The sequence below is a fragment of the Etheostoma spectabile genome, chromosome 14, assembly GCF_008692095.1.
Source record: "Etheostoma spectabile isolate EspeVRDwgs_2016 chromosome 14, UIUC_Espe_1.0, whole genome shotgun sequence".
Classification (NCBI taxonomy): domain Eukaryota; kingdom Metazoa; phylum Chordata; class Actinopteri; order Perciformes; family Percidae; genus Etheostoma; species Etheostoma spectabile.
The window spans coordinates 14,297,522-14,322,235 of NC_045746.1; the positions used below are offsets into that span (position 1 = coordinate 14,297,522).

The window sequence follows — 24,714 nt, forward strand, 5'->3', positions numbered from 1 at the left end:
AAGTGGCCCTTCTCTTTAATTATTGAGCATCAGCTATCTCCATGACAACTGAGTAAAAACAATATATCTTTTTATGCAAGGTAAACAACAAGGCAATTCCAAATGTCCAACACAAGACGTAAAAACCTTTAAACGGGTTTTAAAAATAAAATAAAATAAACATCGAATGAAACTGAATAAAAAGAGACTAAAGTAGACCACAGGATACTTGAAAGCTTCAGAAAAACTAGTAAGTGGACCGTAAGTTAAGAGTTATTTTGTCAAACTATTCTACCTGTATTGTTCCTACATAAATGACACGTTAGAGAACCTGGCCAATCATATTTCGCTTTGTTCAGTCTTTGTCCAATAGCCTGTGAGCTTGTATGATAACGACAGAGAGCAACAAGAAGTTTCCAAAATGGGGCTTGAAAGTACTATGGTCTGGTAAGAGCTCTACAAAAAGGCCTTTTTATGTGGTTGTTGATTTGTTAGCGGTTCATATGAATACACAATCAATAATTTCTCGGTAAAGTAGTTTTTTGACCTGAATTTGGAGGAAATCTCGCGGTTAACTGGGCTGATAATTGACCGTGTCGACCGGCTGAGTCATTGTAGCTAGCTAAAGTTAGCTTAGATTTGCTGCCTTAATAAAGTACTTGTTTAATATAGCTGTGACATACAACCACATTCAAGTAATTTTGCTTACAATATAGAGCTTTCTATGTAGCTAAATAATGAATTGACAACACAGATAGTTTGTTTCGACCAGCGACGGTTAACGTTACGCGGCGTCACCACTTGGTACCGTTAGCCAACCGTGCTAATGCTGTTTTGTAACGACAGATATTTAACGCTGTTCAAATAACTAGTAACTTTAGTTACTTCCCCCGTTAAGTAGACAGGATTTATCACAGGGAGCCGATTGTTAAGAGGAATTGATATGTGCTACTATCGTAAGGCCTATGCTAATTAGCTAGCAAGCTAGCTAGGTCTCGGCTGATATGGGAATGCCATGTCAACTGCTAACGATAGCTAACGTTAACCTAACTTAAAGGGATACTTTGCCGATATTCATCCAACTTTGTATTATTATAATGTTGGTAGTTTGTGTAAATAGATTATGTTTAACTTCCTTACACTCTACCAGTGCCCAGATCTCCCCAATCATAGGCCAGCAGAAATTCGCCGGATGACGCGATTTTCTGCGTTTTTCTGGCTCTAGGGCAGAACCCCAGGAAGTGCGCTCAACCCGACAGCCAACTTTCTCAAAAAGGATTTCCCCCGATAGAATCAGAATCAGAAATACTTTGATTCCCGAAGGGAAAGTCTGTTACAGTTGCTCAGATAATAGAAATATAAGAAATATAAGGAGTGTGGATATTTACATAGTTAAAGGTATATTATGATACAGTATTTACATAAATAACATAATTAAGGTGTTGCAATGGTGAAAAGTAGTAATAATAATAATAATAATAATAATAATAATAATAATAATAGCAGTTGAGTATTGCACACATTACAAGCCAGTGTTATTGCATAAAACAGATAATAGTTTCCAGTTCCAACCCCTCTAAGTGTCTGTGTGTCAGACACTTAGAGGGAGGAGTTATAAAGTTTGATGGCCACAGGCAGGAATGACTTCCTGTGGCGCTCTGTGGTGCATTTTGGGAGAATGAGTCTATCACTGAAAGTGCTCCTGTGATTGAGCAGCAAGCCATGGAGTGGGTGTGAGACATTGTCCAAGATGGCATGTAGTTTGGACAGCATCCTCCTATCTGACACACCCGACAGAGAGTCCAGATCCACCCCCACGACGTCACTGGCCTTGCAGATCAGTTTATGGAGTCTGTTGGCGACTAATGTCAACGAGGCGACTAATGTCAACGAGGCATCTGTAAAACTGTTGACAAAAAAATGCAAATGAGGTCGATAATGACTCTTGTTTTTATTCCAGGGAAATTTATATTTTAAAAACGTCCCTCAAGTCGATAAAAGCGATTACCTCTGACGTCACCACAATGTAAAGTTTATGGGCCGAGCAGGAACTCACAGGCAGATCCAGCAGGAGAAACACTACTGTGCATTATGGCTTTTCGAATTTCTAAAGTCGAATATAATTGGAATAGTAAAAAAAAGCAATACTATTTGAAGTTGATATTACTATTCAAATGTTTTTTTGTTTTTTTTTTGTATATAAATATATTGGCTAATGTTAGCTAATCTCATCTTACTTGCCTTGGCCTACCCGCATGTGAAAACAAAATGCTTTTGTCTTGTCATGTCTGATGGACAATTAGTTAGCGGGAGTGAGAAACAAGTCATAGTGAAGATCAAAAAACACATAACGTTAGTACAGGGGGAGTGACAGGCTACGGGTGGAAATCGGAAGAAGGATAGGAAGGAGTTTCAACATGACTTTAAAATCAACATCCCCAGAGCCAAAATGCTAATGTTATTGTTAGGTAGCGAGTTATAGGAGCTTAGCTGGGAGCTTCATGGAGACAACTAAAGTCTGTTAGCTGCCCTACTGCTGTCAAAGTTAACATAACCTCATTGTTGCTAACACTATTGTTACTTATGGTGTTTTCCATTACATGGTACCTGGTCGACCGCCGTGCCCTGTTCTATTTTTTCCATTGCAGATTAGTACCTCTGCATGCGTGAGGCGAGCATGGCTGGTCGTCATAGCAGGAAACCTAAGGCAAACCATGTGATTTGACCTAAGGCAACACACACATGTTGTCAAAGGTGTATTGCTTTTGATTCTCTGCATGTGGCTGTTGCCGCTGCCAGAATTTAGTTTTAAAAGAAGCTGGAGACAGCAAAAAAAACGCTGGCAAAACTACTTAAACACAGCTGGTTTGTTCAAGACACCCCCGTCTGTTGCTAGCAGTGATGAGGCAGTGAATTGTGAAGATTCTCTTCGACTTGTCAGTAGTCTGCAGGTTTTCATGTAACCTTTTGGTGTTGCCTCAGCTCAATTGGAACCTTGACTGAGGTGGTACTAAAAAAAAGTACCTGTTAGCAGATACAGGGACCTTTTTCGTAATGGAAAAACCAAAAAAGGCGAGTCAACGAGGTACCATGTAGTGGAAAAACGTCATTAGTTTATGACAAATCGTTTCCGCTGCGTTTTTCTAAAATCATGTCTAACCGAGCACAGTTAGCCTTAACGATAGAACCGCTTAAATACACTTGTTAGATAATGTGCTGTGTGCTTTAGGAAAATTAATGTAAAAGCAGTGGAGTGCCAGAAATGCAATGTTCCATGACGTAGGTCCCCTTCAAGGCCAGGCTAATGTTGGAAGTCCCTATAGTGGACAGAACGTTAAACAACAAACTCATACTCATAGTGGCTTTGACAATGCATAAGCCTGAGTAGTGTGCACATTGACTGCATTTGAGCATTACATTTCATTTGTTTGAATATATGAATGTATTGAGAGAGAGAGAAAAATAAATTTGAATGGTATTATTGAGGAAGATTGACAGCTCTACTGTGCATAGTCACTGGGCCACGCACATCACAAAAGCATAGACATTTTTTTTGGCATATGCGCTAGGCATCAACCTGAATTAAATAGGTGCCATTTTGGGATCTGGTTACCAGTTTTTTTACATCCATGCTCTAGGGCTGTTGCTCAAACTATAGATTGTACTTCTGCATACGGACAAAAAGAGAAACAGATTAAACTCGGATTAAAGTAACACTAGGCAGCACTGATCAAATATAAACTTATTTCTCACCTAAAAGGTTTTCAGAAACATATTTTAGCTTACTGTTTAACTGTAAGACAAGATGGTCTGTTGCCAGCCGGCCGCCATATTCAGTGTTTCCCACAGAATTAGATTATTTGTGGTGGTATCTGACCCAGGGTGAGGGGTGCACGTGCGGAAAAATGCGCAGACTTCTTATATTAATTGTACTGCAAATATTTCTATACAAAATTCTGCAGGTAACAGTTCAAAATGTTTTGAATGTAATGGTATAATGCAGTAGGCGAAGGGAGCTTTTGCACCTGACGACATATTACGAAATTCAGGAGCCTGTTTTGCTCCTCAGTTGAAAAATGTAGGAGCGACTTACATTAGTTACTCATTTGTCTCAATTTAATACTGATAGACGGCAGCGTAGGCCGCTGCGCAAACGGACAGCAGTCAGAGCTCTGCGTCTGTCAGCAGCAGTTTATCGCCTGGAGAGCCCGGTAAAGTCTGACTCTGCAAACGCTGGCAGCTGAAAATCAGACATTTTTGCGCTTGTGATATTCCTTGCGTGTGGCAGAACTTTCTTAATGCAGTAAAAACCCTGAATAAATACCGGTAATAAATTCATAATACTATACATTAAACTCCAGATGGACTCTAGCTGTCTTTTCTGGAAACAAGACACTAATCTATTACAGAATTTTACGTCATTTCCACTGATTTAATTGTTCTTGGATACACAGTTTGTTGCTAGTGCACGTGACATGCAGGTCTGATCTATTTATCAAACTAACAAGCTGGCCCCACTAGTCGACCACAACCTGAAATTTAGAGGAAGCAACACGCGACATTTCCCTCTCCAAAACGTTAGTCACAGTGCTAACATGCTTTGGTGTTTGTAAAGCATTAAAGTTTAACAAAGAATGGTTCACATTAGAAAAGATCCTTTTTCATTTTTTTCTTCTTTGTAGCTGCACTCTCCTACAAAATCACCGCAGTAGTCAAGAATGATTTTATTATTTCCAAATAGAGCCATTTATGTCATCTTTTAAAAATTACTTTACGCAATATATATCGCAGGGGAGAAAAATGTCGCAATGTCAGATTTTTCCAATATCGTGCTCATACCGCCACCTACATTACTGTATTGGAGTGTGTTGCATAATCAATGGCATTAATTAATCCGTCAGTCAACATTGATTGATTCAGGGATGTGCTCGGCTCACGTTCTCCACCAGTGAAAGTGTTTGTTGGTCTGGTGCAGCATAGTGGTATGTTTAGGTTTTCCACCTTTTGGGTGAAAGGGAATATCACAGCCCCTTTTCTCTGGCCATGTATCACCAATTAAAAAAAATTGTGTGCGCCATTATATTGTATAGACTGCCCAGTTTTATGGAAAGACGCTCTTTTCAGCAGTAAAATACTTATTTAATTGATGAATCAGAGCTACATTAAACTGATATTTTTCCCACAGTGTGGACAACAGTGAATACATGAGAAATGGAGACTTTCTACCAACGAGGCTACAGGCTCAACAAGATGCTGTCAACATCGTTTGCCACTCTAAAACACGAAGCAATCCAGAAAACAATGTGGGCCTCATCACTATGGCTAAGTAAGCTTTTCTCGCTTTTATTTAACCAAAATAGCCAGAAGTTATGATGATAAATTCATATGATCATCATATCACTTAAACAATACTTTATAGCACCATTTTTTTACATGATTGCTTATGATGGATAACCGTGTCTTTTATGTTTCCATGTAGTAACTGTGAGGTCCTGACCACACTGACACCAGATTCTGGCCGCATCCTGTCCAAACTCCATGCTATCCAGCCCAAAGGAAATATCTGCTTCTGCACGGGCATTAGAGTGGCTCATGTGTGTAACTTGGGTTTCTTTGTTTCAAACATAAAAAAGGATCTACCTAGTAATTACTTAATTGGTAAATGATTGGTGGTTTTGTTGTTTGAGTGGCCATATTTTTCATCTTATGCGTTTCCTGTGTAGCTGGCCCTAAAACACAGACAAGGAAAAAACCACAAGATGAGGATCATTGCCTTTGTTGGGAGTCCTGTAGAGGATAATGAAAAAGACGTGAGTTTAAAGTCTTTTATCACATCTTGTTCCAATCCCACAGAAAGATTTTTTTCTTCAACCAATTCTACTTCATAGATTTAACACATTATCTCACTGTCTATAGCTCGATGTATGTCTATGTTTATGCATCTCAAACTGCTTCTGTCCCACCTGCTGATTCTGCAGCTTGTCAAGTTGGCAAAGCGCTTGAAAAAAGAGAAGGTGAATGTGGACATTATCAACTTTGGAGAAGAGGTGAGGAAATATTGGTTTATCTTGTAGTAAATTAAAGCATTAAATTGGTTTTTTTTCACTAATAATTTGGGTTTTGAACTGGCCTCGCCATCTGTCTCCAACTGTTATCAGGAGCTTAATACAGAGAAGCTGACTGCATTCATAAACACTTTAAACGGAAAGGAGGGTACAGGCTCCCACCTGGTCACAGTCCCTCCAGGGCCCAGTCTGGCTGATGCGCTGCTCTCCTCTCCCATCCTGGCTGGTGAAGGAGGCTCTATGATGGGTCTTGGTGCCAGTGACTTTGAGTTTGGTGTGGATCCCAGTGCTGATCCAGAACTTGCCCTGGTGAGCAATATATAGATTTGTCAATTGCCAGCAAACCTTTTATACTAGTACCCAGCATAAATATTCTCCAAGATGTATTTACAAAGTTCTATTAAAGCAAACAATCCTGTATGTTAACGCACCAAAAAAGCGACAAATAGGGGTGAACCGATACTCCTTTCAACACCACTCTCAGTACATATATACAGTGCATTCGAAATATGCGTCTCAATCTGGGTTTTTACTGCAGTTTACGTCCTCTTGCCTTTTTACGACTTATGGTCAGCTCTGTGCGTTGTTATAGTTGCTGTACACAAACAAAAAAGCCAACAGCTTACAAGGCTGCAATCTCAATAAGGAGAAACACAACTACTTTTCAACATTATCAAAGACTTGAAAATCAACAGGTTTTTGGACATGCGCACATTTCGCTACGCCAACCTTTTCAAGACACTAGTTGAAGGAATGAAAGAGGGAGGCTGTGTTTGCACAGCCCAACAAGTTCGCTACGGCTGGTAAACATTGAAAAAATTGTATTTTGCACGGCTACATGTAAACAGGAACATTAGTGGAATTTTCAGTTTCTTTAGCCATGTAAACATCTTAGTCTGAATATTGTCTTTTTCAGAATAAGGGCAAAAACCGGAATATTATGTGAATGTATGTAGTCAATGACACCCTGTTTACATATAGCAGTAAATACATGTGCATTAGCTCCTTGGAACCAGTCGGAGGTGAGAAACTCATCCACTCGAAGCAAGCCAATGTGATGCTTCATAGTGCGGTATTAAATATGGCAACAATAAAGGAATGTGACTTTCTTTACTAAAATCTCATTGCTCCAAAGATGGAGCTTGTTAAAAATGATGAAGCCTAGGGGCATCCTTTAGACATTTTAGAATTTAAAGCAATGCTCTTTGCTTTTTTCCTCACTGTGCTGTCTCTGTGCATTCTTTTAGGCCCTGCGTGTATCAATGGAGGAGCAGCGACAGAGGCAGGAGGAAGAGGCCCGGAGAGCTGCTGTTGCTTCTGCTGCTGAGGCAGGAATACCCACACCCAGCGCAGATGGTAATTGGAGTATTGAAAAATAGTTGTGATAACTTAAAAGACAGCGCTGATTATAATTGTTAGGATGTGAGTATTAGAATTATACTTACTCAGTTTTGATTTTTCTAACAGAATCGGAGGAGGCCTTGTTGAAGATGTCAGTATCCCAGCCTGAGAGTGGTGCAGCAGTGCTTCCTGACTTCAGCAGCATGACAGAGGAGGAGCAGATAGCCTACGCCATGCAGATGTCTCTTGCTGGAGGAGGTGAGTTCCATTTGATCATACAAATGTATGCTCTTCTTATCACTTATGGCTACTTTTATAATTCCTGGTATGTCTGTAAAGTAAAGTTCTTAACACTTGTTATGTGAACAGAGTATGGAGAAATGGACACAGAAGCCCCCATGGACACTGCAGAATCCGCCAAGGTGAGTCATCAGACCATGTTTTAAATGAACAATTGTTAAATGGGGCTCACCTGACACTTGTGTCAATAGAGTTACAAAGGGTCCTGGAAGTAAAAGTAATCAATATAATTAAATTAGCAACCATGTTAGAAAATATGTGATTCTTTAATTAAAATGAAAAAGTCAAAAGGTACAGGTATTGTGTACATAGACATGTGTATAACTACCAAGGTGGATTTGGTATAACCATCTTATTACAGCATTAAATCATTGTGGGTGCTGCTGATGGTAGTTGAAAGCTGAAGATAATTATTATTTTTATAGATGCAGACTTAACATACTAGGTAAGCAGGCATACTATGGGAATCTTAAATGAAGACTGAATCCATCCTGATTGATTGTATTCTATATCGTAAATGATTAGGAGGAAGATGACTATGATGTGATGCAAGACCCAGAGTTCCTTCAGAGTGTCTTGGAGAACCTGCCTGGTGTCGACCCGAACAACGAGGCCATCCGCAACGCCATGGGTTCCCTGGCCTCCCAGACAGGAAACAAGCCAGAAGGCAAAAAAGACGAAGAGAAAAAGAAGTGAGGAACACAAGAGGTGGACACACCTCTTCAAATGTCTTCAGACATCGACTAGGAAAAAAGAACAATTTCAGACTAATGCAGGATTACTTTAATATACGAAAATATTGCTGATATGTCGTCAGACTGACAGCCCAGCATGAGACTGCACTCTGAAATTTAATACCACTGTTTTCTGTCAGCACCAACATAACCAAAATAAAGAAAAACCTACAGTACTGAACGCCTATTTAGTGTAAAATCTGACTGCCCCGTAACATAAATTGATATCCTAAAAATGTAATATGGGCCTACTCTCAACTTTATCCTACAGGCTCTTAAACTAAACAGTTAGCCACACTCCTGCCATGTCTTTGTTATTTTGCAATAAAAGTTATGTGTAAATATGTTGCCTTTTGGTGTTTTTGTTGCCCTCAGAACCTCATTGTGGAGATATTGGGAACACAAAAGGATGTTTTATGCAGAGACCATTGTCCAACTTTAAATGACTTCTCATGGTGTTTAAAATAGTCTGGTAAACACATTTATGAATGCATTATGTCTTTCACATTAAAAATAAATATACGTGTCGTTTTCAGCATCATCCGTGCATTTTTCCATCGCTATCCCAGCCTTATAGGATGTCTCCGGTCATGTGACGGGAAGCACTGCATTTTCAGCTGAAAACGAGCTAGGATAGTCGGGAATCGCATATCCAGGTAAACAATCAAAATACATGAAATATTAAACAAAACTCCCCATTCCAATCACCCTCTTTTGTGAAATCGTCGACCCTACGATCACCGGGTTGTTATAGCTGTCAAACCATACCTCAGCAAACCGCTCCAGTTGCTTTTTAATGGCGAACGCTAGCTAACGTTAGTTAGCTAAATGACCCCTCTCTGTCTTGGCTGGAGCTCAGCGGCCAGCTAGCCAGCCTCGGTCGGGAAGGAATATCGTTAGCTCAAAATAACCGAGGTCGCTGCTGCGAAACGCTGTCCCGGTTAGACTGTTCCTCAAATGGTTACTACTGCAAAGCTATAACGTTACTTGAACTATAAAGCGTTATTGAAGCATTGTTTCCCATTCATAGCAAATTAGTGTTGAGCCTGTTACCAGAGGAGGGTTTTGGTTGCAGAACGCTGTTGCTAGCGCGCTAGCTGGCAAATAATACAAATGCTAGTCCAGGACCCTGGCAGCTTAGCTAGCTTCCCTGACAACAAGCTAACCTGCTAAAGATTGTTAATGTGTCAAACGTAGGTGCATGCAATAAATGTTGTGCGCTGAATTTACCTCGAAAATATAAACATTTTAACGACCATTAATGATTTTAACAATTTTGAGTTTTTGTAGCAGTAGTATTATGCTAGCAAGGCATAGCAGAGGTTGATGGACAACAACACAGGCAGATTCATTCTAGTGTATTTAGTTACCTTCTGCTACTATGTCTATGAATCTATGTTTTTACAGGAGTTAATCCCGGTATGGGGGACATGAAGACCCCAGATTTTGACGACCTGTTGGCAGCATTTGACATTCCTGACATAGATGCCAAAGAGGCCATCCAGTCTGCCCCAGATGAGGCAGAGGGACCTCATGGAGCTTCAGGGGCACCTTTGGGCAAGGCGGATAGCGTGGTGGGCGTTGGGTCATCCTTGAGACCACAGAGCCCCTCAGATCCCCAGGCTGACACCTCAATTGTTAGTGTAATTGTGAAGAATAAAGTGCGCCTTGAGGCCGTAGATGGAGAGGAGGGGGAGACAGACCAAGACCCTATCGATGTGATCGCAGGGGTAGATGTGGGTCCTAGACTAGGTGCGTGTGCCCCTGGAATGGCTGAATCTGAGATACTCAACCACAATGGTTTTGGGGCATCTGGTGTCCCCACGCCCCCTTCCCTCAGCCAGACCCAGTCTAACGGAGCACCATGGTCAATAAACACTCCTAAAGTGTCTGCAGAAGCAGCAGGTGCTAGTGCAGCCAAGTCTCACAAGCAGGGCGGGAACATTTTCAACAGACTTAAACCGCTTGTTGCACAGGGGTCTGGAGATCCAGTGGGCCGGGCCAGGAAGATGCAGCTACTTCAGCAACAACACCAGCAGCAACAGGATACAGGCCAAGAGAGGGCAGATGGTGTCAAAGCATCATTACCTTCATCTTCCTCTCTATCAGCTGGGTCGTCTCCTCTGGCTGCAGGTGGGGCTTTCGGACTAGCCTCACCTTTCTTTCCCCCTTCCAAGCCTCTGCTTCCTACTCCCTCTGCCCTATCATCACACCCGCTGCACTCATCTCAGCCTTTTAACGGAGCTCCCAAAAGTGTCCCAGGTGGATTTCAACACCCGCAAATGGAGGAGGATGATTCTGACCCTGATTTGGGGAGTCCATTATTAATCCAAGAGAGCCCAGACTCCCCGACTTGCACTCAGCTGAGTCGACGTTACAAGTCTGACTCTGTCTCAATGCAGCCCACATCTTCTACTGCATCTCACCCTAAACCTGGTGACACTCCATCAGGGGTATCTCTGACTTCATCAACACCTCAGTCTGGCTCAACAGAGAGTCCCCAGCTGGAGAACAGGCATCCAGAACACGTCATAGAAGAGAGAGACTCACCAGAGAGTCCTGAACCAGAGATGCCTAAATCTACCACTCAAGTCACAACTAAGAGGTGCTCCAGCCCTGCAGTGGCCTCCACTCCACCTCTTTCTGAACTGCGGGAGCCCAAAGAGGAGGAGGAAGAGATGGAAGTGGGGAATGGGGTAGAAAAAGTTGCTGATGGCAAAGCTGACAAGGGAGAAAATGGGAAAACAAGTGATGAGAAAATGGAGGTGGATGACGGCAAGCCTAAACCTCTGTCCACAGACGGAGGAGCAGCTGGCGTTGCTGCACCTGCTGCTTCTGGAGCTCCAGCACGACCCCTCAAAGTCAGAATAAAAACGATTAAAACCTCCACGGGTGGAATCACAAGAACTGTCACAAGGGTAGCGCCTAAAGGCGGTGCTGCAGGAAAAAGTTTGGACCCTAAAGGTCAAACTGGGGAACGTAAGGTGTTAGGAAACAAGGCCCAAAAACTTGAAGCTCCCCCTGGTCACATGACAACAACTTCCCAGAAAGTAAGTGCTCTCAATGCTCTGCCTGTGTCTACACTCGCAGCCAGCAGTGTCATGCTAGCTGCTGCCACGAAGGTCCAAAACAAAATGGCTGCATCTGACAAGGCCAAGGTTTCTGCCACGGCTGTCAGCATCACAAAATCTGCTTCCCTGCCTGCAACTCCCTCTGTGGCCCCTTCCCCCAAGTTCTCAGTGGCTGCTGGTGGGATCAGTGTACGTACAGCCACTAATAAGACAACCAACGGAGGGAGTGGCACAATCATAGGGGGCTCCCTCCAGCCAAACAAACCTGCCTCCATCGTCAACAGTACAGGTGCCGTCATCTCCCGCAGTCAGTCGAGTCTGGTGGAGGCTTTTAACAAAATCCTGAACAGTAAGAACCTTTTGCCGAGCTACAAGCCCGACCTCTCAGCACCTCCACCACCCGAGTGGGGTCTCCCACTCCCAGCCACAGGGTACCGCTGCCTGGAGTGCGGAGATGCTTTTGCCCTGGAGCGCAGCCTGGCTCGACACTACGACCGACGATCACTCCGCATCGAGGTAACCTGCAACCACTGTGCTAAGAGGCTAGCCTTCTTCAATAAGTGCAGCCTGCTGCTGCATGCCAGGGAGCATAAGGAGCGTGGGCTGGTCATGCAGTGTTCGCACCTGGTCATGAGGCCTGTCACTGTAGAGCAGATGATTGGACAGCAGGACATTGCACCCATTGGTGGTAAGTTGGGTTGCAGCTGACAATTATTTTAACTGGTCTGTTAATTTGTTGTTTATTAAACATTAAAAAGAGGAAAAATGCCAATGTGGCATCCTTAAATTTGCTTGTTCTTTCTGACTGAAAGGTCAACAAAATATTTTTGTAGTTTTTTTTTTCTTGATAAATAACAAAAAAAAGTAAATTATCTAAAGTGTTGATACAGTTTTTTGTAAATCAACTAATGAAGTAATCCACTATTTGTTACAGCTTTTGGGGTCAACATTCAGTTGTTTACATCATACCAGGGCTGCAACCTGTCAATTATTTTCACGATTGTTTGGTCTATAAAATCTCAGGAAATAGTAAAAAAAAAAAAAAAATCCATCACAATTTCTCCAAATAGCTTGTTTTGGCCAACCATGCAAAACCCAAAGATATTCGATATACTGTCATGGAAGACAAAAAGCAATCTTGAAAATATTAAATAAGGAGCTGCAACTAGACAATTTTGGGGAATTTTGTTGGCAAAAAATGGCAAGCGATAATTACAAAAATTGTTGTTCATTAACTTTCTGTTGATTGACTCTGGTTTCAGCTCCATCGTACATTTTTTATTTCTTTTTTGCTATTAGTGTAAAAAGTCATGAAAGAACCACAGAAATAAATGAGACTGATAATAGCCCATGAAGGAAAAAAAATACACTCATCTTTCATTTGTGATTCATCTCCATTGTCCCATCCGTCTCCTCTGATATCCACCTTTGGCTGACCAGGCCTGCTCTCCTCTTCGTCCTCCTCTCCTCCAGTCTCCTCTCCTTCCGCCACACCAGGGGGCCCTGCCGCCTCAGCCAACTCCAGCCCAATGAAGGATGCTTCATCTCCAGCAGCAGCTCAGCCTCGACCAGTCCGCCGCGCACCTCAAGGCCCCCAAGCACTGATGCCTCTGCCTTGCAAGAAGGTCGAGGGGCTGCAGTACAACAACTTCAAATGTCCAGAGTGCCAAACACAATTCTCTGGCAAGGCTGAGCTGGTCACCCACTTCCAGCAGATCAGAGCTGCTCCTAACTCAGTGAGTCTTTGTTTCATTCCACTGCTACCTGCTCTTCTAAAATGCTGCTGGTCACGGTTTGATTTCCCTTTTCTTCTGTTTCAGACATGTACGCAATGCTCGCCTCCCATGATGCTGCCTAACTCGTGTGCCGTGTCCGCCCACCAGAGGATTCACAAACACAGAGCGCCTCATGTATGTCCTGAGTGTGGTGGGATCGCCCGACAGGCCAGCTTCCAGACACATCTGGAGGAGGCCTGTCTGCACTTTGCCCGGCGCATTGGATACAGGTATGGGGATGCTTCCCAAAACCATCATTAGGAACCTTAACAATTTGCTAAACTATCTTATAATAAGAGTTCAACTGATGTCAAGACCTTATCAAGAAATAGCACTGATTATTTAATTAATGTAATCCATTATCATTTTTAGGTGACCCAGAGCACTAAGGAGGAAAAGCAAACAAGAGAATCCTAGTAGGGCTAGCTTGAATTTGTCCTGTGGTTATAATCGCCAGCCACTTTCTTTTAAAAGGCTTAGTATTTATTTATTTTCAAAATTTAAGGAAGCAATGAAGTACAGATCTTAAATATATATTATTTAGAAATTAGTAAAACTGAAACGGTTCCAAATGTTTGAGGGATTTTTTATATTTTGTGTCAGCATACCATGTGAAACTTGTATGTTTTGGCAATTTGTTCTACAGAAGTAAAATGTTTGTATGAAATGACTAATAACAAAACTAATTTTGCAATTTTTTAAATTGCTTGGATTGTCCTCTTAATTGGATACCAAGTGCAAATACCAAAAAATAAATAAAAAAGTACTATCTACTGATTTGAGACGTCTGTAGTAGACCCTTAGGGTATACACAGAAGACAGATTTGAAGATGTTTCCGTTTTAGAGCCAGAATACATCTTTACTGTGTATCATGATCTTGTCCAGGTGCTCGAGCTGCCAGGTTGTGTTCGGAGGGTTGAACTCCATCAAGTCCCACATTCAGACCGCTCACTGCGAGGTCTTCCACAAGTGCCCCAGCTGCCCCATGGCCTTCAAGTCTTCCCCCAGCGCCCAAAGTCACATCAGCACCCAGCACCCAACGCTCACTGGAGGACAGGCCAAGTATGTGGACTACTTCTACCAAAACAATACATGGGGCATTTTCAAGCCACATGTAAAGAAATATTGTCAGCGGATGTTTGAAAATGATGGTCACAAATTTGGAAATAGATCCCTAAAATACGAATTCTTTTGTTTTGTTTTTCTTATCTCCTGTTGCAGAATGATCTACAAGTGTGTGATGTGTGATACGGTTTTTACCCAAAAGCCCTTGCTGTACATGCACTTTGACACTCATTTAGCCAAGCAAAAAGTGCATGTGTTCAAGTGTCCTGACTGCACCAAGCTCTACGCCCAGAAAGGATCAATGATGGAACATATTAAGGTGTGTCCATATATTCAGAGGAGAGTAAATATTCAGATCTCATACATCTTAGATATTAAGTCCAATAGATACAGCATAATGTCACTGCAAATCACAAACTAGCCTTTTGCCTTTATGTGTTGCCCGTTCATCGCTTTCTACAGTGAATGTGGTGTCAACAAAGTTATACAGCAACTTCTTGGGTCGGCCTTAGCAAGGTTCCTTCCCAGTGACCTTGTCCTAAGTCTATACCAAGTACAGTTGATGTTTTTGGAATAGAAATTTGTTTTGTGAGTCAGATTATCTTTTTGTGTACCAGTTGGAGTAATTTGTATTTTCAAAAGTATACAAATTCATCTTGAACGATCTGTTTGTCTCGCTTCTCTCTAACACTTTACTGTGGTCCGTCTCAGACGGCTCACAGAGGACCATCAGCCAAACAGACCGAGTCTCAGTCCGATGCCTCTAACCCTGCCTCGGCCTCAGCCAACACATCCGGCCCCTCTGGCCTCAAATCCAAATCCTCTGGAAAACCTGACAACTCTGACGGTGAGGACTGGGGGCGGGAACAGGAGGAGGAAGAAGACGAGGAGGAAGACGATGACGATGATGCGGACGAGGACTACGAGGCTCCAGGGGCCAACTCGACCGCCCCGGGGGGCAGCAGTCACCCCCCCGCCCAGACTGAGTGGACCTGCCCCCAGTGTCAGACCACCTTCACTGACAACGAAGACTATCTGAGTCACGTGAAGATGGAGCATGGCAAGGTGTAGCATAATACCTCTATTATTAACATTCATCTGATTGTATTGAATCCAATGACTACAGTTCACCCAATTTTAAACAGTTTAACTAGCTACTAGCTGTGGATGGATAATTGCCTCCAATCGTGGAGAGTAACTCAGAAAAAGCGCCTGTAATTTCCTGCCTGCACTGTAGCACAGTTGACTTGAGACACAGTATCTTTTTTTATCTTATCTGTGTGTGTGTGTGTGTGTGCGTGTGTGTGTGCGTGTGTGCGTGTGTGTGTAGTTCCCTTGTCGTATTTGTGGAGGGACGTTCAGCACGTCTTCCAGCCTGAGACGCCACGAGCGTGTCATTCATGAGGGCAACAAGAGAGTCTTCCATTGCCAGTGAGTTACTTAAGCTTTCGTCAGAGACATGTTTTATAGTGTCGGACTCAAACTAACCCACAACGATGTTTTCTCACAATGTTCAGTTAAAAAGAAAATCACTGGCTGATTGATCTACAGCTTAGGCATAGTTAATAAGTAGAGCTAGACTGATGAATCGGCCATAGAAGGGCCCCTAACAGTGAATTGCAGTACAGAAATGTCAAACTCAGTTTGTGGTCATTCAGAAATAGTGTCACGATCACAGTTTGTCCAACAAAGAGCACTGATAAATCGATTTTTTACACTGTAAAATCCCTCAGTGTGAATGTTGGTCAAAATTCTTTAACAAACAAAATGGATCTGTATACAGATAGGTGTTTTAAATGATTTGTTTTACTTTGACCAATATAGTGTAATCAGATTCGGTCAACTTATATTAATTAGCTGAGCTGTATGTTTTGTGTTTTGTTATGAGTGCAATATCATATCATATAGGAACTGTTAATCTTAAACAATCTGATTTAACCGTGAAAAACGATATTTCAGATATTGCACGGAAGGCAAACGCACCTTTGGTAGCCGGTTCTTATTGGACAAACATATTCGGCTCCATCACAGAACCACAGATGGACAGGTGAGTCAAGACAAGATTTTTAGTTCTCACTTAATAGTTTAGAGTTGTGTCCCTATTCCATACTACAATGCACGTATTGCATCATTTCCTCTTATTACAAAACAATTAAAAGTCAAGTGTTATACTAGCAGATACTTTAAACTTTGATCATTTGTGTAATACAGTAGTACGTACTCTTCATACAATTAGAATGTGGTACTGTATGTATAAATGTTAAAGTTAAGTAGTTGTTTTTTCTCTTTATTTTGTATAAAATTATTTGTTAGGATGGAATTGGGGCTCAGTAATGGTGTTTATCAAGATATAAATTCCACTTGCACCTTTTCCTTGCCTTGCAAACATTTAGTCTCTCTCTCTCTCTGCGTCCTCAGGACAGACCTATGACCAGGAAGCGTGCAGCCACAGGGGGAGAAGGACCAGGTAGCTCTTCGGAACAGGATGGTGAGGGCGGACCTCCTGGCGGCCGAGCAGGAGATGAGGAAGAAAACGCCACCGAGGACGGTGAGGAGGGTGCTGCAGGTCCTGCAGGTCCTGCAAAGAGAACCAGGGCGTCTATTGCGTCAACGTCGGCACCCAACGAGCTAGAAGAGGAAGACAACATTTTCCGTTGCGTCCCGTGCGGCTTCTCCACCGAGGATGGGGCGGAGTTTCAACGCCACATCCCCCAGCACCGGGCCGACACCGCCTCCTTCCAGTGCTTGCAGTGCGGCGTCTGCTTTGCGTCGGCTGGCTCTCTCAGCAGGCACCGCTTCATCACGCACCGCGTGCGGGACACCCACGGTGATGCAGACCGCAGCACCCCGCGCCATCACGGCTCTCCCGACGGCTCGCCTGCCTCCTCTCCTCAGGCACAGGGCGAGGACGGAGAGGGGAATCTGAGCTGCAAGGTTTGCGGCCGGCGTTTTGACAAGGGCTCGGACCTCAACACGCACTTCAGGACCCACGGCATGGCCTTCCTCACCGCACACAAGACAGACAAGCCCCAGTAGAGGATTGGGGAAGGGGGGGGGTGAGGCTGACAGATCATCTACAACGAGGAATCAAGGGTCGTGACTGAGGAGAGAAGCTGTAGAATTTGAATGTTGATCCTGAGATGAAACAGCTGCTTCCTGTGCAGTTTTTTTTAGCTACCATAAACACTTTTACTCCAATCTATGACACCTATTCTGTGCGATTGTAAGTGCATGCTTGATCATGTTACTGGTCACTTAACTGAACACGCCTGACTCTTGGAGAGGAAAGTCTCTCAAACAGCCCCGAGTAAAGCATTTATATACCAGCCATACTGTGTTCAATACGTCTTGTCCTTCCATCTCAATCACTCTGCACTGACTATAGCCACCTGCCTGTTATTCCATGTAACACTTCAATACATAACACCTCCCACTGTACTCCTGACAGCTGTAGTGCCGATATTTTGGTAACATTGTTCCTGGTCATCATACTCGTTTGCCTCAAGTCCATGTTCATTATTCCGGCATGAGGTTTGTTTTAACCGCACCAGAGGCTTTTAAAACTGATCTTGAGACATCTGAAGCATGAAGGGGATTGTTTGGAGAATTAAACACTGATTTTTATGTTGCTATATTTATTTATACAGAACTTATTACTGCTGTTGGTATTTGTGAGTCAGTTGCTTCAAATCATACCAGACGTGGTGCGATTTACCTGCAACTGAGACATGATTCTCTGAAGGCATTTCATTAGGAGACAAGGTTACTAGAAGTGTGTAACCTGTGTTGTGTGAATAATGTGTGATGTTAATCGTTAAACTAGAAGAAGATAAAGGGAGGTCAGGCTTCCTGCCAGTAGTATATGTGTACGTTTTGCCTTGTAAATACATATTACACTAAAAGAAAATGTTCTGGTTTTAGTAACTTGCTATGATAATGTGAATACGTATAGTATTTGTACTTGTACTGTTTCCTTTTTTCCAAACGATTTGAAGTTTAAAAGAATCCCTCCCCCCCCAGAGGTAGCTATACATTGTAATTACAAAGCAGAGGGAAAGTGTGGGGGTTGTGTCGTCTTAACGTGTATGAATACAAATGTTTATTTCTTTGAGATGGTTCTTTTTTATCTCCAGAATCAGTGCTTGCTGTACTCACATTTCTTTTGTACGTTTCAAAAACAGCCTTCATTGTCACGTGACGGAGGCCGAAGAGTGGATTTTTCTTGTTTTTGTTTGTATCTTTTATATGTCATATCATATTTATATAGCTCAATAGTGGAAATTTCATGTCATTTTCTTTTCCATGGTTGTGGTCTGCTTGCTGAAATGCCATACACTTTTGTGCCGTTTCAAAATAAATGTGTAAAAGAGACAATTGACTGGTGCAGCACGTTCATCTGCAGAGTTGAGGGTCACATTCAGAGTAGTGTTTGCAGCTTATTTCTGTTCACAAATGGGACTCTTTTCATATTGCCTTCACCTACAATTTGTAGTATCAGAACCAATCTACTTGTTCCACTAAATCAGTCACAGAATAAATACATATAACATAATTAGCATTTACTATACATTTGACCACTAAGTGGGTTTCTCACAGTCTGGCTCCACCCCCTTCCAGCTCCAGCCCTATCTTGCTCTCAGTGGCCTCCTGACATGAGGTCTGGAGCTCAGGCGGACTGAGAGGATGGTGGACTTCAATCATCAGCTCGTATATCAGGGTTCCCAGCAGCGCCCCAACACAGGGAGCCACTATTGGCACCCACCACCAACCACCTCCAGCCCTGTAAAGGCAGTAGAGTAATACATTAATGTGGGGTAACAAAGTACAAACTTCACGGTTTAAACAGACAGATCAAGTAAATGTACTGAGTCAAACCACTAACTTGAAAACATCCACTCCCCAGCCAGCGATGTACGTGAAAAGTCGAGGTCCAAAATCCCTGGCCGGGTTGAGGGCGTAGCCGCTGTTGGAGCCCATCGAGATGCCAATAACTAGCACTGCTGCTCCCACCAGTACAGGCTGAAGACCGTCAGGTAGGGAGCTGTTCCTCTGGTCCCCAAGAGCCAGGACACACAGCAGCAGCGCAGCCGTGCCAATCACCTGGATAACATGAGAAATGTTACATACATGCAGAGTGGTGTGCACATCCTGTCCTATACTTGGGTCAGGAGCAGAATAGCAGATTCATACAAGGAAAAACGATTTTAATAGACTCTGACGTGAGCGACAGGATCTGACCTGGTCCACGACCCCTCCCCACATACTGAGGTAGTCGGCTGGGTAGGTGGCAAATATTCCTGCTGTGGCAGTGGAGCCCGTCACTGTAAACTCTCCTCCGCTGTACGCCTGGATGGCATCTGCAAACATCTCATCATACATACAAAAACATGTGCCATTACCAGACCTAATTCTAAACATGTAAGTCTTCTGATATATTACTTATCTCACAAAAAGACCAAAATTGGTTTTGTCTAACAAGTATGGCCAATGTAGCCAAAGCTTCATATGGCCTGTTCCTCTCAAGAACTATTAAAAACACAATAATCCACAACATCCTTCCCCACAATGAACACAAGTTAATCCTACATACATACAGTGGGGCTCGAAAGTTTGGGCACCCCAGGTTCAAAATTTGTATTAATGTGCATTAAGAAGCCAAGAAAAGATGGGAAAAATCTCCAAAAAAGGCATTAAATGACAGATTAGACAACTTTTGTCACAAAAGTTAGATTTTATTTCCATCATTTACACTTTCAAAATAACAGAAAACCAAAAAAAATGGCATCTGCAAAAGTTTGGGCACCCTGCAGAGTTAATACCTTGTACTGCCCCCTTTGGCAAGTATCACAGCTTGGAAACGCTTCTTGTAGCCAGCCAAGAGTCTTTCAATTCTTGTTGGAGGTATCTTCGCCCATTCTTCCTTAAAAAAGTCTTCCAGTTCTTTGAGATTTCTGGGCTGTCTTTCACGCACTGCTCTTTTAAGGTCTATCCATAGATTTTTAATTATGCTGAAGTCAGGAGATTGTGAAGGCCATGTCAAAACCTTCAGTTTACGCCTCTTGATGTAATCCACCGTGGATTTTGAGGTGTGTTTATGATCATACTCCATTTGTAGAAGCCATCCTCTCTTTAACTTCAGCTTTTTCACAGATGGCATCCAGTTGGCGTCCACAATTTGCTGAAATTTTATCTAATCCATTTTTCCTTCTACTCATGAAATGTTCCCTGTGCCACTGGCTAGAATAAAACCCCAAAGCATGACTGATCCACCTCCATGCTTAACAGTTGGACAGAGGTTCTTTCATTAAATCCTGTGCCCTTTCTTCTCCAAACGTACCTTTGCTCATTCCGGCCAAAAGGTTCTATTTTAACATCATTGGTCCACAGAACTTGTTCCCACAATGCATCAGGCTTGACTATATGTTCATTTGCGAACTTCAAACGCTGATATTTGTGGTGAGGACGTAGGAGAGTTTTTTTTATAGTGGAGTGGTGTACCACAACTCCAGTGTCTGCCAGGTCATTCTGGATGGATCGTGCAGTCAAACGTGGGTTTGGATTTGCTTTTCTCACAATCCTGCGAGCTGTTCTGTCTGCTATTTTTCTTGGTCTTTCTAGATCTTGCTTTAACTTCCACTGTTCCTGATGACTGCCATTTCTTAATTACGTTCCAAACAGAGGACACTGACATCTGAAAACACATTGTTCTCTTCTTATAGCCTTCTCCTGCTTTGTGAGCGTCAACTATTTTAAGTTTCAGTTTTCTAGACAACTGCTGAGAAGAACCCATGGTGCTGATTGTTGGGGGGGTCAGATGAGTCTGGGCATTTAAAACCATAAGATTGACATCACCTGGTCTTTCCAGACGATGATTGAGAAAATTCCATGACACTGTCAGGTCTCGGCTTTCCAAAGGGGCGGTGCATTCTGTTTTTTTGTTATTTTGAAAGTGTAAATTATAGAAATAAAATCTAACTTTTTGTGACATATTGTACAAATGTCATTTGAATCATTTTGGAGATTTTTCCACCTTTTATTGTCTTCTTTATGCACATTAATACAAATTTTTACCTGGGGTGCCCAAACTTTCAAGCCCCACTGTACATACCTCCTTTTCATTGCCCACCTCTCTTGCTTGCCTCTGCTTGTCTATGCCCCTATGTGTTTTATTTTCTTTTGTCTGTTATGTAACCCTGTCTATGTACTGTATCTTGTCTGTTTGTTGTATCTATATAACCAAAACTGTAAAGCGTCTTTGAGTGTCAGGAAAAGCACTATAAAAAATAAATGTATTATTATTTTTATTATTATTACTACAACAAAGTCTTTCTGTAAGAAATACCAAGTAGAGCACCAGGTGTGTATTAATTCACGGCTCAAAATAATCCCAACAAATTTAGCCTACTATTTACTTTAGTAACTGTTGCTAAATGCCGTTGTTACCACATTGTTGAAAACTCACCATAGTACTGCAGGCTAACCGTGGCGGCAGCCAGAAAGCTTCCGAGCATCTGGAATAAGACGTAGAAAGGCAGCTTGATCCAGGGATGTCTGCCCAAAACGCACAAGCTTAGAGATACTGCAGGGTTCAGATGGGCACCTTATGGATGAAAAGTATCAAGTATTCAGGTCTGAAATTGAACATTTCATAACTTAAAATTATTATTTTTTTCTCTGAAATTGTCACATTAAGACAATTTGAAATTCCCTTTGCATGCGCATATCTACCTCTTGATGTCTACAATCAAGACAATTTGACCTGCACAATGAATAGAGGTGTTACTCACCAAGTGTCTTGCAATTGGTCTTAGGGGAATTGTTGGTTCTCTGTAAATTATAGTGGGGTCTAGACCTACTCTATCTGTAAAGTGTTGTGAGATAACTACTGTTATGATTTGATACTTTACTTTTTTTTATTGAATTAATATTATTATAATATAGTATACAGGCATTTATCAGGCTTCACACAGCTCCCTCTGGAGCCACAAAAGGTTTTATGCATTTTTACAAGTTTTCACAAGAAAAAATAATAATCACTGGGGGACTTGCTTTTTTAAGTGAACACATACTGTAAGGTTCATCCCCCCCCCCTCACCTCCCCAATAATGTCATACAGTCCCTTACCTGAGATTCCACGAGACACAAAGATCCCAAATGTTACTCCCAGAGCAAAACCCAGATTGATGGACAGGTACTGCCCTTTCTTATCTTTAGTTGTGGTCACCTGGGCAACCGAGCCGCATCCAAACAGCTGCAATTGCATGAGATGAAGAGCTGTATTAGAAGAATATATCTACCCAAGTGCAGAGAAAATCTAAACACATCTGCATGACATTAAATTTCAGTAGGGGGGTGGGGTGGTATGGTGGATGAAAATTGTAATTGCAATTACAGATGTAATGAAACTTGATTAAAGTGCTATAAAGAGGTCTGGCACAGATAAACAAACGCATCGTTACCTTGGTATAATCTTCTTCATTGCTAAGGAACCTGCTTTATGATTTGTGTTGTAAAGGTTCATTGCCCTGACAGGTGAGACAGTTGAGATCAAACAGAACCGCACAAACACAACCAGCAGCAACGTACAAACATCACTGCTGCATTCTAAATTACCAATGCACACCCCCCCCCCCCCCCCCCCCCCCCCCCCCCCCCCCCCCACCCTCCCCTTTATCTTCCCTTCTCCTCACCCGTTCAGTCAGTCAGTCAGTCTTAATCAGGCCAAAGTCCTTGGTTATCCATTGTGTGGATTCATTAGCTGCTTCAAAACAAGCGAGTAAGCATGTAATTGTTTTAGGAAACTATGTTAAATACTTGATGTTGAGTTTACTGCTCAAGTGAGAAATTGAATGAACTGTTAAGAGAATAAAATTTATTGTTTTTTGTATATTACAGCTATATTAAAAGCAAAAGGCTGCAGCTACTGTAAAAACACAAAGAAATCAGTTTTTGCCTCAGCAGGGTATTCAAGGACACTAAATATTAAAATTGAGTTTAAAAGATCAATCTTTTTACATTTTGAGATACACGTGGTTGAACTCTCTTACTTATGGCAAAGTGCCTGATGGAACAAACTGAAGTTTAGATCCATAAAAAAAAAAAAACAACAACTCACAATCATGACATAGACTCCAAGGCACTCAGCCATGCACTCCCTGACCAGTTGGTTTCTGATCTGACATTTCCTCAGCAGCCTCTCCATCCCCGAGGTTTCCTCTGCACCGTCCGGCCGCAGGTGAGCTTTCAGAGGCGGGACGCTGTCAGGTGGATCTGAACCACACAGCACTTCCCTGTCTGCCTGACTGAGCAGAGTTTGCCCTTTCATACTGGAGCAGTAGACTACGTCACACACTTTATGGCTTGGTGGTGGTGTGTGTGTGTGCATGCACGAGAGAAAAATAGTTCACTTTGTAGGGCATCTTTAGACATCACGAGAGACATCATTAAAAGTACTTCACTGCAAAGAACTGGAGACCTGCAAACAGATCTGACCCTGGCTCACTTGGTGGGTTTGCGGTGATCTCACCTGACTGGAATTGGTTCTGATTAAGCCTCCTGTTTGATTGGTTGTTCCTTTTTTTCTTCTCTGACTGCAAACAGGGTGTGATTTTATATCACCCTCCAGCTCAGCATTCTTCATCTAAAAAAAGAAAAGTGTCCAGAAATTCAAATTCAATCATCTTTCAATTCAATGTATACATAACTTGTTTTGCATCCATATAAATTACCACAGAATAATAAAACTGATAAGAGATGGAAATCTCTTGGGCTGGCACCATGTGCTTGTATGGTCGTCCCTCTGACCTGTGATCAGAATAATTACTCCTCTAACAGCCATGGCAGAGATAATTGACAGAGCTTACACTGTAAATTTAAGATGTATTTTTCATATTATGCATATCAAATGTATCTATTTAGTTCACCCTCCGTTTGATTTTGTAACTGGTGCTAACAGCGGAGTAAATCACTGCAAATGACACTTCAGTGTAGGAGAGAACGTGTATGTCAAGAGATTGTCACAACAATTATAGTATTAAATTACAATCTATTAAAGATTTAGATAAAGTAATATTGAAAGTAGTCATATATAGTCACATCGCACATAAAATATTTCACGATCAAATAGCACCTGTAAAATAAATTGTAAAGTCCATTGGTTTCCTGGGAAGATAATCTCCCATCTACAAGGGAAAAACCAGGAAGACTGGTCTGGACCAGGTGCTAAAACATTGTATAAACATAATAAAGATTAAAAGGTTTCATAAAAACACTTTATTAAAAGGATATGAGGATGAAGAGAGATTATTGTGAGGGTTAATATACTGATTGTAAGGGGGTGGGTGATTAGGGTAATGGGTTACAAAAGTGCTCATAGAGAAATAG

At 42.1% G+C, this 24,714-nt stretch overlaps 3 protein-coding genes and 1 non-coding gene across 6 annotated transcripts; 3 read left to right on the forward strand and 1 right to left on the reverse strand.

Moving 5' to 3' along the window:
• The first annotated feature begins 233 nt into the window (after positions 1-233).
• On the forward strand, positions 234-8,763 carry psmd4a (proteasome 26S subunit ubiquitin receptor, non-ATPase 4a). Its single transcript, XM_032535531.1, has 10 exons — positions 234-426; positions 5,165-5,305; positions 5,459-5,573; positions 5,703-5,789; positions 5,958-6,026; positions 6,138-6,353; positions 7,292-7,400; positions 7,512-7,643; positions 7,755-7,807; positions 8,211-8,763. The coding sequence occupies exons 1-10, from the start codon at positions 401-403 to the stop codon at positions 8,379-8,381; spliced, it is 1,119 nt and encodes a 372-aa protein (XP_032391422.1). The 5' UTR covers positions 234-400; the 3' UTR covers positions 8,382-8,763.
• Positions 8,764-8,979: 216 nt separating this feature from the next.
• On the forward strand, positions 8,980-18,702 carry znf687b (zinc finger protein 687b). Of its 3 annotated transcripts, none has more exons than XM_032535436.1 (10): positions 8,980-9,075; positions 9,827-12,178; positions 12,964-13,226; positions 13,311-13,495; positions 14,152-14,328; positions 14,488-14,650; positions 15,043-15,396; positions 15,662-15,762; positions 16,291-16,378; positions 16,750-18,702. In XM_032535436.1, the coding sequence occupies exons 2-10, from the start codon at positions 9,841-9,843 to the stop codon at positions 17,365-17,367; spliced, it is 4,287 nt and encodes a 1,428-aa protein (XP_032391327.1). In that variant the 5' UTR covers positions 8,980-9,075; positions 9,827-9,840; the 3' UTR covers positions 17,368-18,702. The 3 variants fall into 3 exon arrangements, with proteins under 3 accessions (XP_032391327.1, XP_032391325.1, XP_032391326.1); XM_032535434.1 differs by having other exon boundaries at positions 12,931-13,226; positions 16,750-17,367; XM_032535435.1 differs by lacking the exon at positions 8,980-9,075 and having other exon boundaries at positions 9,841-12,178; positions 12,931-13,226.
• On the forward strand, positions 14,758-14,892 carry LOC116702228 (small nucleolar RNA SNORA13). The gene has a single exon (XR_004335104.1). It is a non-coding gene; the product is annotated as a small nucleolar RNA SNORA13 (small nucleolar RNA).
• LOC116701675 (aquaporin-10-like) lies at positions 18,306-23,956 on the reverse strand. Its single transcript, XM_032535532.1, has 6 exons — positions 23,447-23,956; positions 22,456-22,582; positions 21,794-21,931; positions 19,570-19,688; positions 19,214-19,431; positions 18,306-19,111 (listed from the first exon to the last, which is right to left on the reverse strand). The coding sequence occupies exons 1-6, from the start codon at positions 23,714-23,716 to the stop codon at positions 18,922-18,924; spliced, it is 1,062 nt and encodes a 353-aa protein (XP_032391423.1). The 5' UTR covers positions 23,717-23,956; the 3' UTR covers positions 18,306-18,921.
• Between the last annotated feature and the right edge of the window lie 758 nt (positions 23,957-24,714).

Bases quoted from the DNA above. Each gene is read 5' to 3' on its own strand.
- psmd4a (XM_032535531.1), top strand. From the start codon at position 401: ATGGGGCTTGAAAGTACTATGGTCTG. The intron at 5,790-5,957 runs GTGAGTTTAAAG...CTGATTCTGCAG, and splicing joins TAGAGGATAATGAAAAAGAC to CTTGTCAAGTTGGCAAAGCG. The intron at 6,027-6,137 runs GTGAGGAAATAT...AACTGTTATCAG, and splicing joins TTATCAACTTTGGAGAAGAG to GAGCTTAATACAGAGAAGCT.
- znf687b (XM_032535434.1), top strand. From the start codon at position 9,841: ATGGGGGACATGAAGACCCCAGATTTTGACGACCTGTTGGCAGCATTT. The intron at 13,227-13,310 runs GTGAGTCTTTGT...CTTCTGTTTCAG, and splicing joins TCAGAGCTGCTCCTAACTCA to ACATGTACGCAATGCTCGCC. The intron at 15,763-16,290 runs GTGAGTTACTTA...ACGATATTTCAG, and splicing joins AAGAGAGTCTTCCATTGCCA to ATATTGCACGGAAGGCAAAC.
- LOC116701675 (XM_032535532.1), bottom strand. From the start codon at position 23,716: ATGCACACACACACACCACCACCAAGCCATAAAGTGTGTGACGTAGTC. The intron at 22,583-23,446 runs GTGAGTTGTTGT...ATGCAATTGCAG, and splicing joins TTGGAGTCTATGTCATGATT to CTGTTTGGATGCGGCTCGGT. The intron at 21,932-22,455 runs GTAAGGGACTGT...TTCATCCATAAG, and splicing joins TGTGTCTCGTGGAATCTCAG to GTGCCCATCTGAACCCTGCA.